An 18,910-nucleotide genomic window follows, 5' to 3' on the forward strand; every position below is an offset into this window, starting at 1 on the left:
TTCCAAAACTTTGACAGCTGCTCTTTGCTCGCTCTCTGTTTACGTAGTTCAATGGAAAGCAGAGAGCACGTTAATGACAGCTGAGCGTGAACTAGCTCAGAGCTCAACATTGAGAACTAGATCTGGAATATAATAGAACCAGCTCTAATTCTAAATTTAAAATTTAATTTAAAATGTTTTACTAATACTTCAAACTTACAGAAAACTTCTATCTTCCAATGGTTTTACTAAGTGATTAAAATAAAATTAAGCTGAAATATTTATAAAGAGTTTGCATAACTAAATCTTACAAGAAGATGTCATAATCCAAAATTTCACATCTAACAATCTCAATAAACAAAAAATAAAACTACTAGCAGACAGAGAAATAATTGAAACTAAATGTTTTTCATACATTACACTGAAAAAAAGAGCAAGTCCTAAAATCTAGAACATTCGTCTTAAAAATTGTGAGCTTTAAATAAAAACAAACTCCTAAAACTAAGAACATTAGTCTAAAAAAATTAAAATTTTCAAAATAAGGACAAAATTTTTAGATTTAGGTTACAAAATTCTGAAATCCTTCGAAATTGCTAAAAAGTTTTTATCTAGCTCAGTTAGTCGAGCTATCTGTCGTAAATGATTCTTCATTGCAGTCTAAGTCCTGGGTTCAATTGCTGCACAATTCGATGATAAATATTTCGTAAGTACTTAAAGTGATCAACATACAACTGAATAGCTGAACGCGCTTATAAAATCATGAAATGGTAAAATAATAAATAAATATTAAAAAAAATAAAATAAAATATAATATAACATATTTTTGATTTTAGAATAAGATTTTTGGTCTTAAAACTATATGAATTTTTCTTCTTATTAATAAGAACTTGGGTCTTTTATTAAATATTCCCGAAATCAAGATGTGTTTGTTTCAAGTTCTTGACGTACTTTGGAGACCAAAATTCGTACTACTAAAAGGAAAATTTTTATTTTGTAACTTTATTTCTGTGTCTATTAGCTAGCTTCGCCCTCAGCTTCTTCTGTATTGTATTTCGATACATTAACGTAAAGATGTTTATTTTATTTTTAAAAATTCAAAGCTACTAACATTTTCAAGCTTTTAAAATCTTAAAAGTTCAGAGCTTATAACAGGCGTGAAACGTTGAGTGCTTACTTTGATTGCCAATTCTCCAATAAAAGAATTTGTATTGTTTAAATAAATACATAAAGTAAATGAAACTACTTCGAAAAAAAAGTCAGACTTTATTCCTAAATGATATGAACTTTATATTTAAAATCGACTGGCTTACAATTTAATGCTATACAAATGAAGATCCATAAAGTTAATATAATTAAACTACATTATTGGGCCACACAACGCTCTCGATAAAATCCAAATAGGCAGCGACTCGTGTGTAGAGGCCCGGAGTTTTTGTCGCACAACCAAAACCAGCCGATATAATGCCCAATATGCTGTACTTGTTGTTGACAATATCACGCTCGATCACCAACGGGCCACCTGAATCACCCTGACAAGCATCAGCCTTTTGTCGCACTTCATCCGCGGCACAGAGAAGCGTATTGACGACGCCGTTCGCCAAAAATCGTCGGCTATTTGGCTGCTCGGCAAATGACACATTGCACTGTTCCAGCGGCACAATGTTCAACGGTGCGCGCAGCAAAATCTTTGAGGTGCGACGATCTGCAATTTGCAAGAGATGACTCGAGTTAAGAGATTGCAAGCATAACTGATTGATACTGGACTTACTGGTCAGATTCATGACGCCCCAACCGGCGACAAATAGTTTGGAATCCGCTGGCGGATCGACGGGATTCGTTTCCAGACACGCAGGATAAATGTAGAAACTGAGCTTGGCCTCCTCGGCCAGCTCAAGTATGGCAATATCGTTGTACTTGCTGCTGCTCACATAATCCGGATGTATTGTGATATTGCCCTGTTATCAGGTAATAAATCAGATTATTATTAACAAGCTACAATAGTGTGTGCTCGACTGTAAGATACCCGCTACCAATTTTCAATAAAAGCAACACATTCGGTATATTTTTAGTATTTTTGTGGTATGGTATTAACATATATCTACTAATTATATTACTCAGAATATTTTTTATCATTTTTGTGGTATATTTTATATATATATATTTAGTATATTTAAAGAAATATACCAAACTATTTCTTAAAATATACTAAATGGATATATCCACTCTATTCTTAAAATATGCCTAACTTGTATACTAAAAAATACTAAATATACTAATGTTTTTCTGAAAATAATTACCAAATTAATATACAGCAAATAGTACTGAATGGCTTATAAAATATACCAAATCAATATACCACAGAAATACTAAAAATACCGAATACCAAATATTATTGGTATATACATACAGTACAAAACATCATTATCGTCACATCAACTAAAGCAGGTAAAACTCGATTTTAGAAAACCCTTTTTACCATTTAAAAGTATTTCTTAAGTACGTTCTACAATTATCGTCTGGTCGCATTTAAATGTTCAGGCATCATAACTGTAGTTATTATTGTATGTACTGCAAATTGCGACGATTGACTCGGAATTACGCTTGTTATTCAATTTTTTCAGACGGACAGACAGACGGACAGACGGCCAGACAAACGGATATAACTATATCGTACATTTCCTGCACACTCCAAATTATAATACCCTTCTGCCCTATGACTAGCGAATATCAAGTATACGCATGCATTTACCGTTAGGGGAATATCCTGATAGTGGTTATTCACTTGGTCGATGTTCACCGTACCCAAACGCACATGCACAGGCGTATCGTCAAAACTGTTGACACAATGCGCCGCAGTCAGCACATGACGGGTGGTGATCAAAGAGCCACCGCAACGGTAATCGGTGCGTCCAATGCCAGTGAAAGCGATGGCCGCCATGTGCGGATAGATGCCGTCATCGACAGGAATGCCGTCGAGGATATGCGGCGTCAGCTGGTGCAAGTTTTGACGCTCCTCAATTTGGCGACAGGCTGCAAAGGCATAAGTAATGCGATATTGTCATTAATTTCATTTTAAATTTATTATTAACTTATTTTATTTAATTATGAATCTAATACGTTGCTTATATAGTAACCCAAAATGTATATGTCATTTTAGAAGCTTTGCTATTTTAAATAAATAAAGTGTGTTATTAACTCTATTTTCAAAGATTTTATTTTCCTAAATCAGCAACCTAAAATGCATGTAAGTAAAATACTCTTAGCTTTTTAATATTATAAAAACAAATCATTATACAAATATAAACTATAAAAAATTAATTTTACTATTAATTTCTTATTAAGTTTACAGATATCTTAATTTATTTAAATAGTCATGCGTCACATTGCTTTAAGCAATAGCAGAAAAGGAAAATTCAGTATTCGTAGTTTTGCAATATTAAGAAAATAAATTAAAAATTATAAATATGCCAATAAAATAAAAGATGCCAATACGTTGAGATATAAATTTCTGTTTTTAAGTTTTTAAATATTAAGAAAATAAATCAAAAATCATATAAATGTATATAAATAGATTATTCTTTTAAATCAACCATTTTGTTTGTTTCTTTATGCAACAGTATGAAATGAATATTGAATCTTATAAGTTTTGCATTTGGAATAAAAATCGAAAAAGAATTTTGATATTAGTTCTATTAGTGTTCATACGGACAGACAGACAGCCAGGCAGATAGACAGAAATGGTTTAATTGCCTCGGAGATGCCTCCTTCTGGTGGTTACATACATTTCATGGAGCCACAAAGTTATAATACCCTTCTACCCACTAGGGAGCGGGTATAAAAGTGAACAAAATTATATATTTTATCGGACAACAGAAAGTGTTCCTAACATCAATCATATCTCTGAATATACTGCTAATCTAGAGCTATTTATTTATTTTTAAAATTTTTTCAGTTTCTGTGACACGCTACAAATTCCGCTTAAGAATTACCCATATATGACTCTTAAGACTCTTTTGACGCAGAAGAACGAAAGAATTTATGCTTATATAGCTGGCAAGCAATGAGTATTGGAATGCAAAGACACGCAATCTGTATAAACAGGAATGCTTACCTCTTACAGCGGCTCTTTCACTGCCTGGTGCGGTGTCCACTCTTGTTGTTGGCGTGGGTTGAATGGTCTTGGGCGTCGTTGTCGACTCAGTGCTGCAATTGTTAAAAGACAGTCAATTAGTACACAAGTTTTTACATGTATGCATGTACTAGTTGGGGGAACATTAGGGCCAGGCCAATTGATGTCATGCATAAAGTGCGACAAACCCAAATAATTCAGCATCGCCGTTGCCCAGATCATTGGTAATCAGCTCATCCGCCGGACTTGGTCGAAACCGAAACGGTGCCCAGGGATCCGAATTGAAATCCGCAATGGGACGTGCTGTTGTCCTTTCTATCGGCACTGGGCGCTGATCGAATGTGCTGACCTCCCTCGAGGGCATAATGTTCATGCCCTGCTGACGCAAGCGATCATTGACCTGCTGTATCAAATCGTCCGATTTTCGCACTGGTTGTGACCAACGCTGAGGTTCCTGACGCGGCCAGCTGAAGGACTGCGGTCTATTGATCACCTTTGGCTGCCGATCTGCATCGGTCGCTGGTCCCAAGGGACCAACAGTCTGAAACTGATCCTTGTTGCGAGCGGTGGGAATTGCGGGTGGTAACGATGGCTTGCGATTATTGTTATTATTTGTGGGATTTTTGGGTTTCTTTGGGTTCAAGAGCTGCTGAAAATCAAAGTAGGCCGAATCCTGATCCAAGTCTATAACATTCTTTGTTGCCGGTTTCCTCGTTGTTGTTGTTGTTGTGGTGGTTGTAGTTGTTGTTGTTCTGGCTGTGGTGCTGGGGACCTGTCTTGGGCTGCATGTATGTACATAAATCAGATGCATTGCGTTAGACGCCATCAACTTTGAATGAATTTGAATGCATGCAACAACAACAATTGGCTCAAGGCGCGCAAAACGTAACAAACACAAAAAGCAAAACGGAATTCCCCGAAAATATTTCGCCACTTCCTTCCTTACCTTGTATCATCCGAACAGCAAGGCGCAACCGGACAGCAGACAATCTCCTCACGTGGCCCCAGGCCACAGGTGGGCACATCGTTAATGCTCAATCGGCCCGACTTGATGTATTTGTCAATGTGCGGTTCACATTCGGAGGACACCCGACAAATGCCCGCAATAGTGCCCTTGAGCGAACATGAGTCGCCCACTGCGAAAAAAATAAGTCAAGTGAAATCAGTTTTCTTCCGTTTGTTGCACTCGCATCATGCATACCTTCAAGTGCCGCAAGTTGTGGCAAGCCGGACAACACGAGGCCACAACACAGCAGCAAGCTGAGCCAAACGCTGCGACTAACTCTCATTGTCCGGGGCAGCATCAAGGCCAACTAGAAGAATTCTTATTTAAAACATTACACTAGAAATATTGCCATAAAAGATTAATCTATAATTTCAAAGAAATCTCTATCTGTATTTACTGCACACAAATAATAGAAAAACATGTTTGTGTGACTACAAAATAATGGAAAACATTTGCTGAATTCACTGTAACTGAAAATAAACGGAAAAAACTAAAAGTGCTTCCCTAGAGACAGATAAGAACTGTCAAAGCCCTAATGATTACATTCCGATAATAAATTGAATACTATGTAATAACAAAATTCATTAAAAAAAAAAAAAATAACAAGTAAGATAGTTTCAGTCGAGTGTGCTCAACTGTGAGATACCCGCTACACATTTTAAATAAATGCAAAAGAATGCGGTATATTTCTTAAAATGTACCAAATTACTATCCCACATAAATACTAAGGAATATACCAAATGATATTTTTAGTATATCGATATAGTACTACACATATTTAATAAAATAAAACAGTTCGGAACATTTCTAAAGATGTTTGGTACATCATATATAAATACCACTATACTAAAAATATACCGAATGATATTTTTTTGTATATCAACATGACTACATTCAAAATATACCATAGAGAAAACATCATAAAAGATAGTGAGCAAAAGCAACTAAGACCCGTTTGCTGTAGGCGTTTCTTAAACAGCTTCAACAATTTTTATCCGATCGCAATCAATTTTCTCTATATATGTATACAATGTAACATAAATTTCCTGCACACACAGATTTATAATACACTTCTATCCGACGAGTAGCGGGTATAAAAACAATTTGAATAAGCAATTACATTTCTAATGACACTGCAAATAATTTCTATATAACGATTATATGAAGTCATATACTAAAAAATTCTAATTTATTGCAAACAATTTTAAAAAATTCACCATTTCATTAAAACAAAATTGAGCTCACAATATGCTTTTTTTGCATGCAAAATTGTTGCCCCTATTTCGTTTTTATGTATTTCTTGTTATCAGAATCAGAGCAATTTTTTCGTTTGGTTTTTTTGTGGGTAAGTAGGTTAATTACTTGTGGATTGCGCGCATATTTTGCAGATAGTAAAGCGACAATAGTGAATGTGCTTCGCTCGATTGGATCTTGAGGGAATTGAAATTGTATGTAAAACAAAATCCCAAAAAACGTTTTAGCTCATTCTTGAAAGAATCAAAGAAATGATAAAGCAATAGAACTCGTATATAATGTGTTCCATTTAAAAAAAAAGAAAAAGAGATAGATGCAAAGACAGAGAGCGAATGAATAGAGACACTTTTGCTGATAATAATGAACCTGCCATTGACCCATATATCAATAATAATAATATATGAAATAAAAATAAATAGCAAAACTGTCAAGCGTAAGTCCTCTCTAATCTGCAACTCTGGACGTCAGTTCTTTGACTAGTGTAAGACCAAATCAAAAGCCCAATACCTACCATGGAATTTTCCCACTAATAAGTTAAGTGTTTTGTGAAATATACGCGAGTGATTCACTGACAATTTTATTGCAGCATTTCTCTGTCTATCTGTCAGATCTTAAACTCTCCAAATTCGGTTGCTTATTTCGCAATTTTCGCAAGATATTCGAATGTTAAATCGTTTATCTAACATGCGTTTCATTAAGTGGGGAACAATTGAAAACAATAATGGAAAACATTTGTACAACACGTCTCAGCTAATTAACAGATTATCTTTTTCTTTTGTTGTAGCTGTAATGCTCGGTCAACACATACAGTAGATAAGTGTGTGTAGTCTTCAGCCATATGGTATCTCTCAATGTTTTCGACAATGAATCATAGAAAATGATAAGAAAAACTATTGACATTTAAATTATTAAAGTATGGTTTATCAAAGACATTTCTATATTTTCAGAATATAGTAAATGATAATATTATACTAAAGAAACTTATCTATGTGGAACCGAAATAAAATGCATAAACTATTACACCGAAAGAAAGCATTACTTTCTAAAGAATAGAATACAACTTGTCGATCTTCTTTTAACTAGATTTCAATCTATATAGATAAAGCCATGTCCGTCCGTCCGTCCGTATGAACACCTAGATCTCAGAGAATATAAGAAATGGAAATATAATTTGTGTTCAACAGCACTTATTATATTTGCATTCCGATCAAGTTTGTTTCAAAAATGTTTACCACGCCCACTTCCGCCCCCGCAAATCCAAAATAAAGCGAATAACAAGCGTAAGTTAAAGTCGCGATACAATAATAACTATGGACTTTATGATTTTGAATGTGATCAGCTAAATATTATAGAAGTTATTTAAAAAACATTTTTTTATATGCAAAAACTCCTGCTAACAACGGGTCTTAGTTGCTTTGTCTGAAGATTTGGTATATTTTGCACTCTATGATATATTTTTCATGTAGTAACACAATATACCAAATATGGGCGTTGGTATATGTTTGGTATTTCTGTGGTATATTAATTTGAACTTTTTTGCTTTTATTCCAAATGAGAAGCGGGTATCTCACAGCTTTCTTACTTCCTTATGACAAGAATTGTTAATCTGAATTTGCTGAGTTTCAATAAGAATTATTGTAGAATAGTGATCGCAGCTTAAGAGCTTATCTTCTATGTGTAATGTTGACAGCATGATTCTGTGTTCTTTTCTACACTTGTGAGATTAAAGAGAAAATGTAAATATCAATATTTTCAACATTTTCATATTGAATGTACCCGCATTAAATAAATCTAAATTATTTCGCTATTAACAGTTAAAAAAACAAAGTTAAATATAATAAAGCTAAGCACAATCGAATGCCATTTGACATTACGGATTCTGTAGAGCAACAAAATTCTAAGAGTTGATAAGCTTCGTCGTCACTTATGAATTTCACACATATCGCTTTTTCAGTGAAACGACTGACGTCACAGCGGTCAGTTGCAGTAATGAAACTTCCCCACAAGAGTATGCTTAAAACTAATAATACATATAGTATATGGAAGAGTATGATTAATCTTGTTAGAGTTGAGCATTGTTTAGTTTATTTATTTTTTGAGTGAAATTATCAAACGCACCTTTGACACGCAACTTGATAACAGCCAGAAGCGAAGCGCTCGATGAGTTTGTTGTAGTTGCAGTTGTGTAGATAATTATATATATTTGTATATATATATGTATGCACACTTTGATTAAAACAAAAAAAAACACACACACACACACTGACACAAAACACTAAAATAAAAAGGAATTCAAAAATGCCATGAAAAATGTATAACAGACACTGGGAGCGACAACAAAATAATAAAAATGGAAAGACAAATAAAAAGCAGTAAGAACAACAACAAATTGAAACCGGTGCCTGGCGATTGGCAAAAAAAAACCAAAAACTAAAAAAAACGGGTAGCTCGGGGACTGTCACGACTCTTCACGACGATTGAGAAGGGACTGGAGGACGGACGGGGGGAGGCTGTGGCCTAGGGCAACGGACTACCTCGCAGCAACGCGTCGCTTTGGCAACTGAAGCTGAGATTAGAACTCAAAAGTAAGCGAAGCTATGCACCGTATTCACTGTATATGTATCATATAGAGACACAGAGAATCAGAGACAGAGAGTGTGCGATGAGGCCGTGATCATCGAGCATTGTTGTTGCTTAAGGTTTGTTGTTGATAGCAGCGTCGAACCGGTTTCTTTTTTAGCATTTCACAGAATCAAGAGCGCAAGCTCAGCTCAGCTCAGCTCAGTTCAGTTCAGTTCAGCTCTGAGACTCGCCATCGTAATCGTAATCGCAATCGTAATCACACTCACAACTAGCAAAGTAAACAACCTGTAGACAACAACAACAACAATCGAGTCTAGTGCTGTAGTATGATTCAAGGGAATTACAGAAAGCACAGAGAGTTGAATGCGCAGAGCTCAGCTTGAATTAATTCAATAATATTGTTGGGTTTGTCCCCAGTTAGCCAAAGACGCCTCAAAGCGTGCGATGTTATGTTTATTTGTGCTTTTTTCATTTTTTTTTTGGCAGCATTGTGATGAGCACTTTTACAGCTAAATATAGCTCATTGGCACATTGGATTTCCCACAGTTACCCACCACAAAAAATTCACCGCTTTAGCTGCAATTTTCAGTCAACTTTGACAACATAGTAAAATACTATATGAAGTTGCTCAAGAAATTAAGTTCTACTGCAAGTACAAAATTTCTTGAATATTGTCTTGAATATATAATATTGTGAAAATTTAGCTAAAATGTGCCAAGGCATAAAACTTAACTCAGCTGCAACATTTTTTTTTTTTCAAAATTCAAAACAAAAATAAAGCAAATAATGCAAAGTTAAACTTGAAATAGTTATAAAGCTGCTGAAGACAATGACATTGCGAGTGACCGATGGAAAACCAGTTTATAAAAATAGTTTTGTTTTGTTTAAAGTATATCATTATTTAAGCTTAGGTACAAATTGTGCAAATGCTGCTTAAACTAATTACGTAGTATTTGTATAGTTATATGGTACATCGGAGCAAATAAAAATAGTTAATCACATTTTGTGGGACAAGAGCGCAAACGTAAGTTTACGGCTTCAGTCGCAGATCTTCGACAAATTTCACCAATTGCCGATCCACTAGACTCGTAAAGTACATAACATCGGCGGCACAATCAGAGCCAGTGGGCGTGGCTACGCCCAACACACAACGTCCGCCATCGGGGCGTTGTAAATGCAAAACGCTGCCGACAACAGCAGGACACGGCAGACAAGATTGATCGCTGCTGTTGGAACTGTGGCTAACCGAGAGAGCAGCCGATTGCAGAGGTTCAGCGCACATGTGACGTGATGGCAGATCCGGAATGGAAGATGAATTGCCGATGCCACGACAGGCAGAAGTGGGCAGCAGACGCATGGGCAGCTCATAGAGCAAACAGTCACTGGCTAGAATTTGGAATCAAAAGTGAACATGGATTTATGATAGTATAGTATCTGCTCACTCACCATTGCCCTTGGCCCAGGCGCTGGCTATCAGCTGTCCCGTGGTCTGCCAACGTGTCTGCTCCAAGTGGCTGCAAATTGTGGCCAACTCGCGACGCTGTGGCGGCAGCGGCAGCTTCAACAGCGCCAAGTCCTCACGGTACAGCGAAATGCGCTAGAGTAAGGGTGAAGTGAAATAGTTGAAATTGAAAGAGCACGCACTTGAACTCACTGTAATGTCTGCCAGTTCATCTTCGTCCTCGTCCAACTCCGCCAAATCGGCGACGCCAAACACCGCATGACTTGGCCGCCCACAGCCGGCGGAGGCCAACAGCAACTGTGGCGTCAACAGCAACGCTGTGCACCGATGCCAATGCCCATCGAAGCGTGCATTGGGATAAGCCAGCGCAGCGAGATGGCGATTGTGCTGCAGCAACTCCTCACTGCCCGAACTCGAACTCTGGGCCACTTGGCCAAAGCCCGAGCGTGTGGACAGCTGCTGAACGGACGTCTGCTCAATGGATGTCCCGCTGTCCTGGGAGCGCGGCTGTAGCGGCAAGCTGACCGGACAACAGATGATCTCCTCCACGGTGCCGGGTCGGCAGGTGTGCACATCCTCATCCCTCAGACGCTGCTGTTGCAGCAGCAGCTCGAGGCTGCGACACTTGGAGATGGGCAGACAATCGCCATCGTAGAGCGGCGCCTGACACTGTCCGCTTCTCGTGCGCGATGTGAGGCCGGGAAACACAATGCTATCGGGATTGGGTGGCAAGGTAATCGCTCTGGCATGCAGCAGATAATCGCGATCGGTCTTAAAGATATCCATCCACTCGGGTCGCGGTGCACTTGTTGTTGTGGTCGTGGTAGTGGTAGTTGTTGTTGTTGTTGTTGTGGTGCTCCCTTGGCGCCAATCAACGCTGTCCGCGTCGAGGGGGACAGCAAATCTTTTTCACCGTGTGTAGTGAAGCCACAGCTGGCAATGGCATCCGCATCGAATTGTCGCCGCTGTATGAAATGCGTCAGCGTCTGGCAATCCTCCGCCGGTTGGCAGCTGCTCCGATAGTCAGGCGTTGGACATGGATCACCCACTACAAACAAAAAAGCACTATTAACAGAGAGAGTGAGAGAGAGAGAGAGAGAGGGAAGCACACACACCCTCCAGACTGTAGTAGCCTCTGGTGTGGCTCAGAAAGAGCCAATAAAGCGTCAATAGCACACACAACAATCGTGACATGGCCGTCGTGTTCCGTCAACGAACTGGACTGGCACCTCGCTCGCGCTCAACTGTCACCGATCGAGACGATCGAGCAGATCGAGAATCGCGTCGATCGTGAAGCGAGAAGCGAGAAGCGTGAATCGAGAAACAAACATCGTCGACGTCGACAGCGACTGCGATTGGTAAGAGCATCGATCTGGTAACAGAGGAAATGTAATCGTAAGTAGTTCCCGTCTAAAACTAGCTTTTTATTCCGCTAACTTTGCTTTAAGCACTACGTTGTTCTAGCCTTTTTTTAAAGCTAAAACAATGCGATGTAAGTGCATAAATTCATGTTATTGATGGTTTCATCCTGTCAAATTACGTTTCAATCATCAGCAACAAAAATCCGAGCTATTTTCTATTACACTGCGATAAAGATAGGCAAACAAAGAAAATGAGTAATAGATTTTATTATATTATATATAGGAAATACACAAACAGCATCAATTATCGTTATAAAATATACAATAAAAACATCAAGATTGAAATCTTTTCACTCTTAAAAAAAAGTCTGGAAACAAGAATTACACATTTAAAAATTATTGAAACAAGATTTGAAACTTCAATCATTTAGGATGGAAATTCTTTTAAATTTAAGAATCTTCTTCTCTCTTAAAATAATAATTTTTAAATATTGATGCCTAATACTGAATATTCCAACTATTGCCATATCAATACCTTATTAATATTGAAATGAAAACGTAAGTCAGTGTATATTAAAGTGTATTAAAATAGACATCTATAATTAATATCTGACGACACAATGAATTATAATAAAAAAAATATTATGTTAAACAGTACTACTTATGGGGGTCGAAGATGACTCCAACTGCGTGTTACATACATTTTCCTTCTACCCTATGGGTATAGGGTATAACCTGAAAAGACATTCATATTCTACGTGAATTTGCATGTGCTAATTAGTCCTGCCGACATTGTTTTCATTAAAGAAATCGCTGACTGAATTTGTCAGGATATTGGTGAAGTACAATGGACTGTCCTCCTCGATGAATTCATTGCTTGTGGGCGTGGCAATGCCCGCCACACACTGACTGCCATCCATACGCTGCACATGAAGAACGCTGGATGTCGCGGTCAAACACTTTGAGCACTCTTCGCCGTCCTTGTATATGGGTAACGGGCGAAGGCAGAAATGTGACTGATCCGTTGCCAAATCTTCGATTTGACGCATCACCTTCACATTGTTGCATTCGGTGAGATTAAGGTTTTGCAATTGCATCGTGAATTTGGTGCAGCTTTCGTCTGTAGCAAGTCAATATGATATAAATGATACATAGATAGATTTACCAGTAAAAATTCGTACTTTCTTCCGTACTGTATGAATAACCGGCAGCAAAGAAGTTCGGGTACCCCTTCAGATCATCTGGATGACAGAGTTTCGCTATGCTAACATTTCCCACCAGCTGTGTTGTGTTAAGTGTCGTTCTCAACTCGATGAGCACCAAATCATTTTTGTATCTCGTGGGTTGCTGTGCAGAAATGTCTAACTCAAAAATATCATTACTACATTTAGTTGCACTTAGCAGCTTACCTTAACAGCGATTTTAATATCTGATTCATCGTTTACTCTTGCATCTTGGGATCCCAACTTTACTTTGCTGGGTAAATCCTCGTCGTTCTCTGCATCGCATTGCTTCGACGCTAGAATATGCGACGAGGACAGTAAAACACCCGTACAACGGTACGCATAATCATCCCTTTTATTGTTTTTGTAGTATCGCATAGTAACCAGATGAGTTCCAGTGAAGCTGCATAAGAATGACAAAATTATGGAACAATCTCTTACAATCACAAATTGTTGTAGACTCACTTGTATGATTCACCCTCTGTTAGGTTTTCAAAAGGTTTGGGACAGCAGAGCATCGCCTTGCCAAAGGGTCTCTTGAAGCCACAACTGGGCACATTCAGTGGATCAATCCGCTTCTTCTCGTAATATGTCTTCAGTGTTGTGCATTTTGTGGCCAGTTGACAAGTTCCAGTAGGAAATCCGTGGAGACCACCGCAAATATCGTTCTCTGATCACAAATTTACGATCTACATTCAGCTTGAAGAAACAACTGAATTAACTGACCTTGATATTTTTTCCTAGCTGTTGATGGCTTCGCAATCAGCTGTATAAGTGCATATATAAAAAGAAGTTTGCTGATGGAAAACATAATGTCTATGTTGCACTCATCCAAACAACAGCGAGAGACTGAAAAGATCGACATTAAAATTTAAGTTGTTACTCAACAAAACTACTCAACGCGACTTTGTTGAACCACGCTTACCTCATATATTTGTTCAGCCTTATCGCTCTTGTTTTATATACTACATAAAGAACACAAGTAGGAAAGCTATATTTGAATGTGATTGGCCTTGAGATACCCGCATCCCATTTTAAATAAAACAGTGCGGTATTGATTTTAAAATATACCAAATTAATATACCATAGGCTATATTTGATATATTGATATAGTACTAGATTCAAATATATATATACCATATATCATATACCATAGAGTCCAAAATATACCAAATTCAAGTAAGACACTTAGTTTTTGCCCATACAAAAGTATTTTTATACCCGCTACCCATAGCGTAGAAGGGTATTATAACTTTGTGCCGGCAAGAAATGTATGTAACAGGTAGAACGAGGCATCTCCGACCCTATAAGGTCAGCATCAATAGCCGAGACTATAAGAGATAGACCTATATTTTTTTTCGACAGCATTTGTTATGTTTGCACGCAGATAAATTTTGTTTCAGATTTTTGCCACGCCCACTTCCGCCCCCGCAAATCGAAAAACAAGCATAATTTTAATGCTATAGCTAATAACAATGGTATTTATGACTCCTCAAAATATAATTGCGAACAGATAAAAATTGTAGAAGTTATTAAAGAAATACTTTTGTATGGGCAAAAACGTCTACTTACTAGGGGTCTTAGTTGCTTTAGCCGACAATCTGGTATATTGTGCTGTCTATGGTATTTTTTGAATGTTGTACTATATCGATATACCAAATACGTCATTTGGTATATTTATACCCGCTACCCATAGGGTAGAAGGGTATTATAACTTTGTGCCGGCAGGAAATGTATGTAACAGGTAGAACGAGGCATCTCCGACCCTATAAAGTATATATATTCTTGATCAGCGTCAACAGCCGAGACGATCTAGCCATGTCCGTCTGTCCGTCTGTGTGTCTGTCCGTCTGTGTGTCCGTTCGTCTGTCCGTATGAACACCTAGATCTCAGAGACTATAAAAGATAGAGCTATAATTTTGTTTCGACATTTGTTATGTTTGCACGCAGATCAAGTTTGTTTCAAATTTTTGCCACGCCCACTTCCGCCCCCGCAAATCAAAAAAATCGAATAACAAGCGTAATTTTAAAGCTAGAGTTGCGAATTTTGGTATATACAATAATAACAATACTAGTTATAATTCCTATAAATTTGGTTGCGATCAGATAAAAATTGTGGAAGTTATTAAAGAAATACTTTTGTATGGGCAAAAACGCCTACTTACTAGGGGTCTTAGTTGCTTTGGCTGACAATCTGGTATATTGTGCCGTCTATGGTATATTTTGAATGCGGTACTTTATCGATATACCACATATACCATTCGGTATATTTTTAGTATTTTTGCAGTATATTTGGTATATTTTGAGAATAATACCGCAAAATATATTGCTTTTATTCAAAATGGGTAGCGGGTATCTCACAGTCGAGCACACTCGACTGTAGCTTTCTTACTTGTTTTTAAATAACTTACACAATTTTTTCCGATCGCAACCAAATTTACAGATATCATAAAAACTATAGTTATTATTGTCCGTACCAATATGCAGCTTGTTATTGAATTTTAATCGTTATGCAAGGCTAAAGTAGGCATGGCAAAAGTTTGAAACAAACTTTATCTGCGTGCGTTTGCACAATAACAAATGCTGTCGAAATAAATTATCTCCCAATCTCTTATAATCTCTAGTCGGAGATGTCTTATTCCGCTTGTTACATACATTTCCTGGAGACACATACTTATAATACACATCTACTATATGAATAGCGGGTATTAAAATTGCGTTATAAAAAGAAACACAAATGAACTTACTTGATATGTAGATATTTCGAAATATATAAAAAACAAATTTTGCATTTTAATATAAAATATGAATGAACAAGTAAGAAAGTGAGATACCCGCTACCCATTTTTAATAAGGGCAAAATATTGCGGTATTATTTTAAAAATATACAGAAAATACCAAAAAATACTAAAAATATACCAAAGGAATGTTTGGTATATAGATATAGTACACCATTCAAAATATACCATAGATGGCACAATATACCAAATTATCGGATAAAGCAACTCAGACCCCCAGTAAGAAGGCGTTTTTGCCCATACAAAAGTATTTCTTTAATAACTCTTTAATAACCACAATTTTTATCTGATCACAACCAAATTTTTAGGAATTATAACCACTATTGTTATTATTGTATATATCAAAATTCGTAACTCTAGCTTTAAAATTACGCTTGTTATTAGACTTTTTTTTGATTTGCAGGGGCGTAAGTGGGCGTGGCAAAAATTTGAAACAAACTTGATCTGCGTGCAAACATAACAAATGCTGTCGTAAAAAATTATAGCTCTATCTCTTATAGTCTCTGAGATCCAGTGTTTCATACGGACAGACGGCCAGACACACAGACGGACATGGGTAGATCGTCTCGGCTGTTGACGCTGATCAATAATATATATACTTTATAGGGTCGGAGATGCCTCGTTCTACCTGTTACATACATTTCCTGCCGGCACTTATAACTTTGTGCCCTTCTACCCTATGGGTAGCGGGTATAAAAAAAGAAATATTAAGAATTAAATTATAAAAACAATTATGTTTTTATTTTGAATATCAACATTTGACTTCCTTAATTGGCGATTCAATACTTTGTTGCTGTTCTTATCTTCTTTATTTTTACACTCTTAACATACAAATATATATACACTTAGAAAAAAAAGTTTTTCACCTAAAGAAAACAAAGTTGAATGAACACGAAACCATATTAAAATTGAATCTAGAAGAAATTCTTAATTCAGGACTATATATTTAAATGGTCTATTTGTATTACTAATTATTTTTTTATATATACATATACATATATAATATCCAGAAACTATAATACAATTTATTACATTATTTAAATATATCTCAGAGTTTGAGTCTCAAGTCGTTTCCATTGATAAATTAGTTTTAAACTTAATTTGTCATTCGTATAAGCTATTCAGATATTGCAGCTCAAGCTAAAAACCATATTTATACAAAAGTTATTATTTTATCATCCAAATTCGTTTCATGTAATTACTCTATTCGCAAATGACGTCATTAAAGAAATCGCTGACTGAATTTGTCAATATATTGGTGAAGTACAATGGACTGTCCTCCTGGAGGCATTCATTGTTTGTGGGCGTGGCAATGCCCGCCACACACTGACTACCATTCGTACGCTGCACATGAAGAACGCTGGATGTCGCGGTCAAACACTTTGAGCACTCTTCGCCCTCCTTGTATATGGGTAACGGGCGAAGGCAGAAATGTGACTGATCCGTTGCCAAATCTTCGATTTGACGCATCACCTTCACATTGTTGCATTCGGTGAGATTAAGGTTTTGCAATTGCATCGTGAATTTGGTGCAGCTTTCGTCTGTAGCAAGTCAATATGATATAAATAGTACATAGATAGATTTACCAATAAAAAGTCGTACTTTCTTCCGTATTGTATGAGTAACCGGCAGCAAAGAAGTTCGGGTGACCCTTCAGATCGTCTGGATGACAGAGTTTCGCTATGCTAACATTTCCCACCAGCTGTGTTGTGTTAAGTGTCGTTCTCAACTCGATGAGCACCAAATCATTTTTGTATCTCGTGGGTTGCTGTGCAGAAATGCCTAACTCAAAAATATCATTACTACATTTAGTTGCACTTAGCAGCTTACCTTAACATCGATTTTAATATCTGATTCATCGTTTACTCTTGCATCTTGGGATCCCAACTTTACTTTGCTGGGTAAATCCTCGTCGTTCTCTGCATCGCATTGCTTCGACGCTAGAATATGCGTCGAGGACAGTAAAACACCCGTACAACGGTATGCATAATCATCCCTATACTTATTTTTGTAGTATCGCATAGTAACCAGATGAGTTCCAGTGAAGCTGCATAAGAATGACAAAATTATGGAACAATCTCTTACAATCACAAATTGTTGTAGACTCACTTGTATGATTCACCCTCTGTTAGGTTTTCAAAAGGTTTGGGACAGCAGAGCATCGCCTTGCCAAAGGGTCTCTTGAAGCCACAACTGGGCACATTCAGTGGATCAATCCGCTTCTTCTCGTAATATGTCTTCAGTGTTGTGCATTTTGTGGCCAGTTGACAAGTTCCAGTAGGAAATCCGTGGAGACCACCGCAAATATCGTTCTCTGATCACAAATTTACGATCTACATTCAGCTTGAAGAAACAACTGAATTAACTGACCTTGATATTTTTTCCTAGCTGTTGATGGCTTCGCAATCAGCTGTATAAGTGCATATATAAAAAGAAGTTTGCTGATGGAAAACATAATGTCTATGTTGCACTCATCCAAACAACAGCGAGAGACTGAAAAGATCGACATTATAATCTGAGTTGTTACTCAACAAAACTTCTCAGCGCGACTTTGCTCAATCAGGCTTTCTTCGATACATATAACATATTTGTTCAGCCTTATCGCTCTTGTTTTATATACTACACAAAGAGAACATGTAAGAAAGCTATATTTGAGTGTGCTTGACTGTGAGATACCCGCTTCCCATTTTAAGTAAAAACAAAACAATGCGGTATGGATTTACAAATATACCAAATTAATATACCATAGGCTATATTTGATATATTAATATAGTACTACACTCAAAACATACCATAGGGTCCAAAACATACCAAAGCAACTAAGGCACCTAGTAGGTATGCGCTTTTGCCCATACAAAATTTTTATTTTAAATAACCTATACAATTTTTATCCGATCGACCGTTATTATTGTATATACCAAAATTCTAGCTTTAAAATTACGCTTGTTATTAGATTTTTTTGATTTACGGGGGCGGAAGTGGGCGTGGCAAAAATTTGAAACAAACTTGATCTGCGTGCAAACCTAACAAATGCTGTCGAAAAAAGATTATAACTCTTTCTCTTATAATCTCTGAGATCTAGATGTTTATACGGACAGACGGACAGACGGACATG

General features: G+C 37.0%; 4 protein-coding genes across 6 annotated transcripts; all 4 read right to left on the bottom strand.

Moving 5' to 3' along the window:
* Positions 1–1,229: 1,229 nt before the first annotated feature.
* LOC132796465 (serine protease persephone-like) lies at positions 1,230–8,920 on the bottom strand. 3 transcript variants are annotated; one of them, XM_060807641.1, is made up of 8 exons: positions 8,487–8,920; positions 5,310–5,421; positions 5,055–5,244; positions 4,297–4,890; positions 4,091–4,182; positions 2,729–3,009; positions 1,748–1,934; positions 1,230–1,681 (listed from the first exon to the last, which is right to left on the bottom strand). In XM_060807641.1, the coding sequence occupies exons 2-8, from the start codon at positions 5,410–5,412 to the stop codon at positions 1,332–1,334; spliced, it is 1,797 nt and encodes a 598-aa protein (XP_060663624.1). In that variant the 5' UTR covers positions 5,413–5,421; positions 8,487–8,920; the 3' UTR covers positions 1,230–1,331. The 3 variants fall into 3 exon arrangements, with proteins under 3 accessions (XP_060663624.1, XP_060663627.1, XP_060663628.1); XM_060807644.1 differs by having other exon boundaries at positions 5,310–5,432; XM_060807645.1 differs by lacking the exon at positions 4,297–4,890 and having other exon boundaries at positions 1,235–1,681.
* An 850-nt stretch (positions 8,921–9,770) lies between these two features.
* LOC132796909 (uncharacterized) lies at positions 9,771–11,671 on the bottom strand. Its single transcript, XM_060808259.1, is given in 5 exon segments — positions 9,771–10,337; positions 10,398–10,548; positions 10,606–11,273; positions 11,276–11,461; positions 11,529–11,671. Coding segments are annotated over 5 exon segments (1,440 nt in total). The 5' UTR covers positions 11,608–11,671; the 3' UTR covers positions 9,771–9,981.
* Positions 11,672–12,224: 553 nt separating this feature from the next.
* LOC132795957 (uncharacterized) lies at positions 12,225–13,850 on the bottom strand. Its single transcript, XM_060806928.1, has 5 exons — positions 13,724–13,850; positions 13,463–13,667; positions 13,184–13,400; positions 12,956–13,121; positions 12,225–12,894 (listed from the first exon to the last, which is right to left on the bottom strand). Exons 1-5 carry the CDS (start codon positions 13,806–13,808, stop codon positions 12,548–12,550), a joined length of 1,020 nt encoding a protein of 339 aa, XP_060662911.1. The 5' UTR covers positions 13,809–13,850; the 3' UTR covers positions 12,225–12,547.
* Positions 13,851–16,983: 3,133 nt separating this feature from the next.
* Positions 16,984–18,320, bottom strand: LOC132796646 (uncharacterized). The gene is made up of 5 exons (XM_060807891.1): positions 18,166–18,320; positions 17,905–18,109; positions 17,626–17,842; positions 17,398–17,563; positions 16,984–17,336 (listed from the first exon to the last, which is right to left on the bottom strand). The coding sequence occupies exons 1-5, from the start codon at positions 18,302–18,304 to the stop codon at positions 16,999–17,001; spliced, it is 1,065 nt and encodes a 354-aa protein (XP_060663874.1). The 5' UTR covers positions 18,305–18,320; the 3' UTR covers positions 16,984–16,998.
* Positions 18,321–18,910: the final 590 nt, after the last annotated feature.

This window comes from Drosophila nasuta, chromosome X, assembly GCF_023558535.2.
Source record: "Drosophila nasuta strain 15112-1781.00 chromosome X, ASM2355853v1, whole genome shotgun sequence".
NCBI lineage: Eukaryota > Metazoa > Arthropoda > Insecta > Diptera > Drosophilidae > Drosophila > Drosophila nasuta.

Coding starts and splice junctions, on each gene's coding strand:
- LOC132795957 (XM_060806928.1), bottom strand. CDS start 13,808: ATGTTTTCCATCAGCAAACTTCTTTTTATATATGCACTTATACAGCTG. Junction 13,668..13,723: donor AGCTAGGAAAAAATATCAAG/GTCAGTTAATTC, acceptor ATTTGTGATCAG/AGAACGATATTTGCGGTGGT. Junction 13,401..13,462: donor ACAGAGGGTGAATCATACAA/GTGAGTCTACAA, acceptor ATTCTTATGCAG/CTTCACTGGAACTCATCTGG.
- LOC132796646 (XM_060807891.1), bottom strand. CDS start 18,304: ATGTCGATCTTTTCAGTCTCTCGCTGTTGTTTGGATGAGTGCAACATA. Junction 17,564..17,625: donor ATATTAAAATCGATGTTAAG/GTAAGCTGCTAA, acceptor ATTTCTGCACAG/CAACCCACGAGATACAAAAA. Junction 17,337..17,397: donor CTCATACAATACGGAAGAAA/GTACGACTTTTT, acceptor GACTTGCTACAG/ACGAAAGCTGCACCAAATTC.
- LOC132796465 (XM_060807641.1), bottom strand. CDS start 5,412: ATGCTGCCCCGGACAATGAGAGTTAGTCGCAGCGTTTGGCTCAGCTTG. Junction 4,891..5,054: donor TGCTGTTCGGATGATACAAG/GTAAGGAAGGAA, acceptor ACATACATGCAG/CCCAAGACAGGTCCCCAGCA. Junction 4,183..4,296: donor GGCGATGCTGAATTATTTGG/GTTTGTCGCACT, acceptor TAACAATTGCAG/CACTGAGTCGACAACGACGC.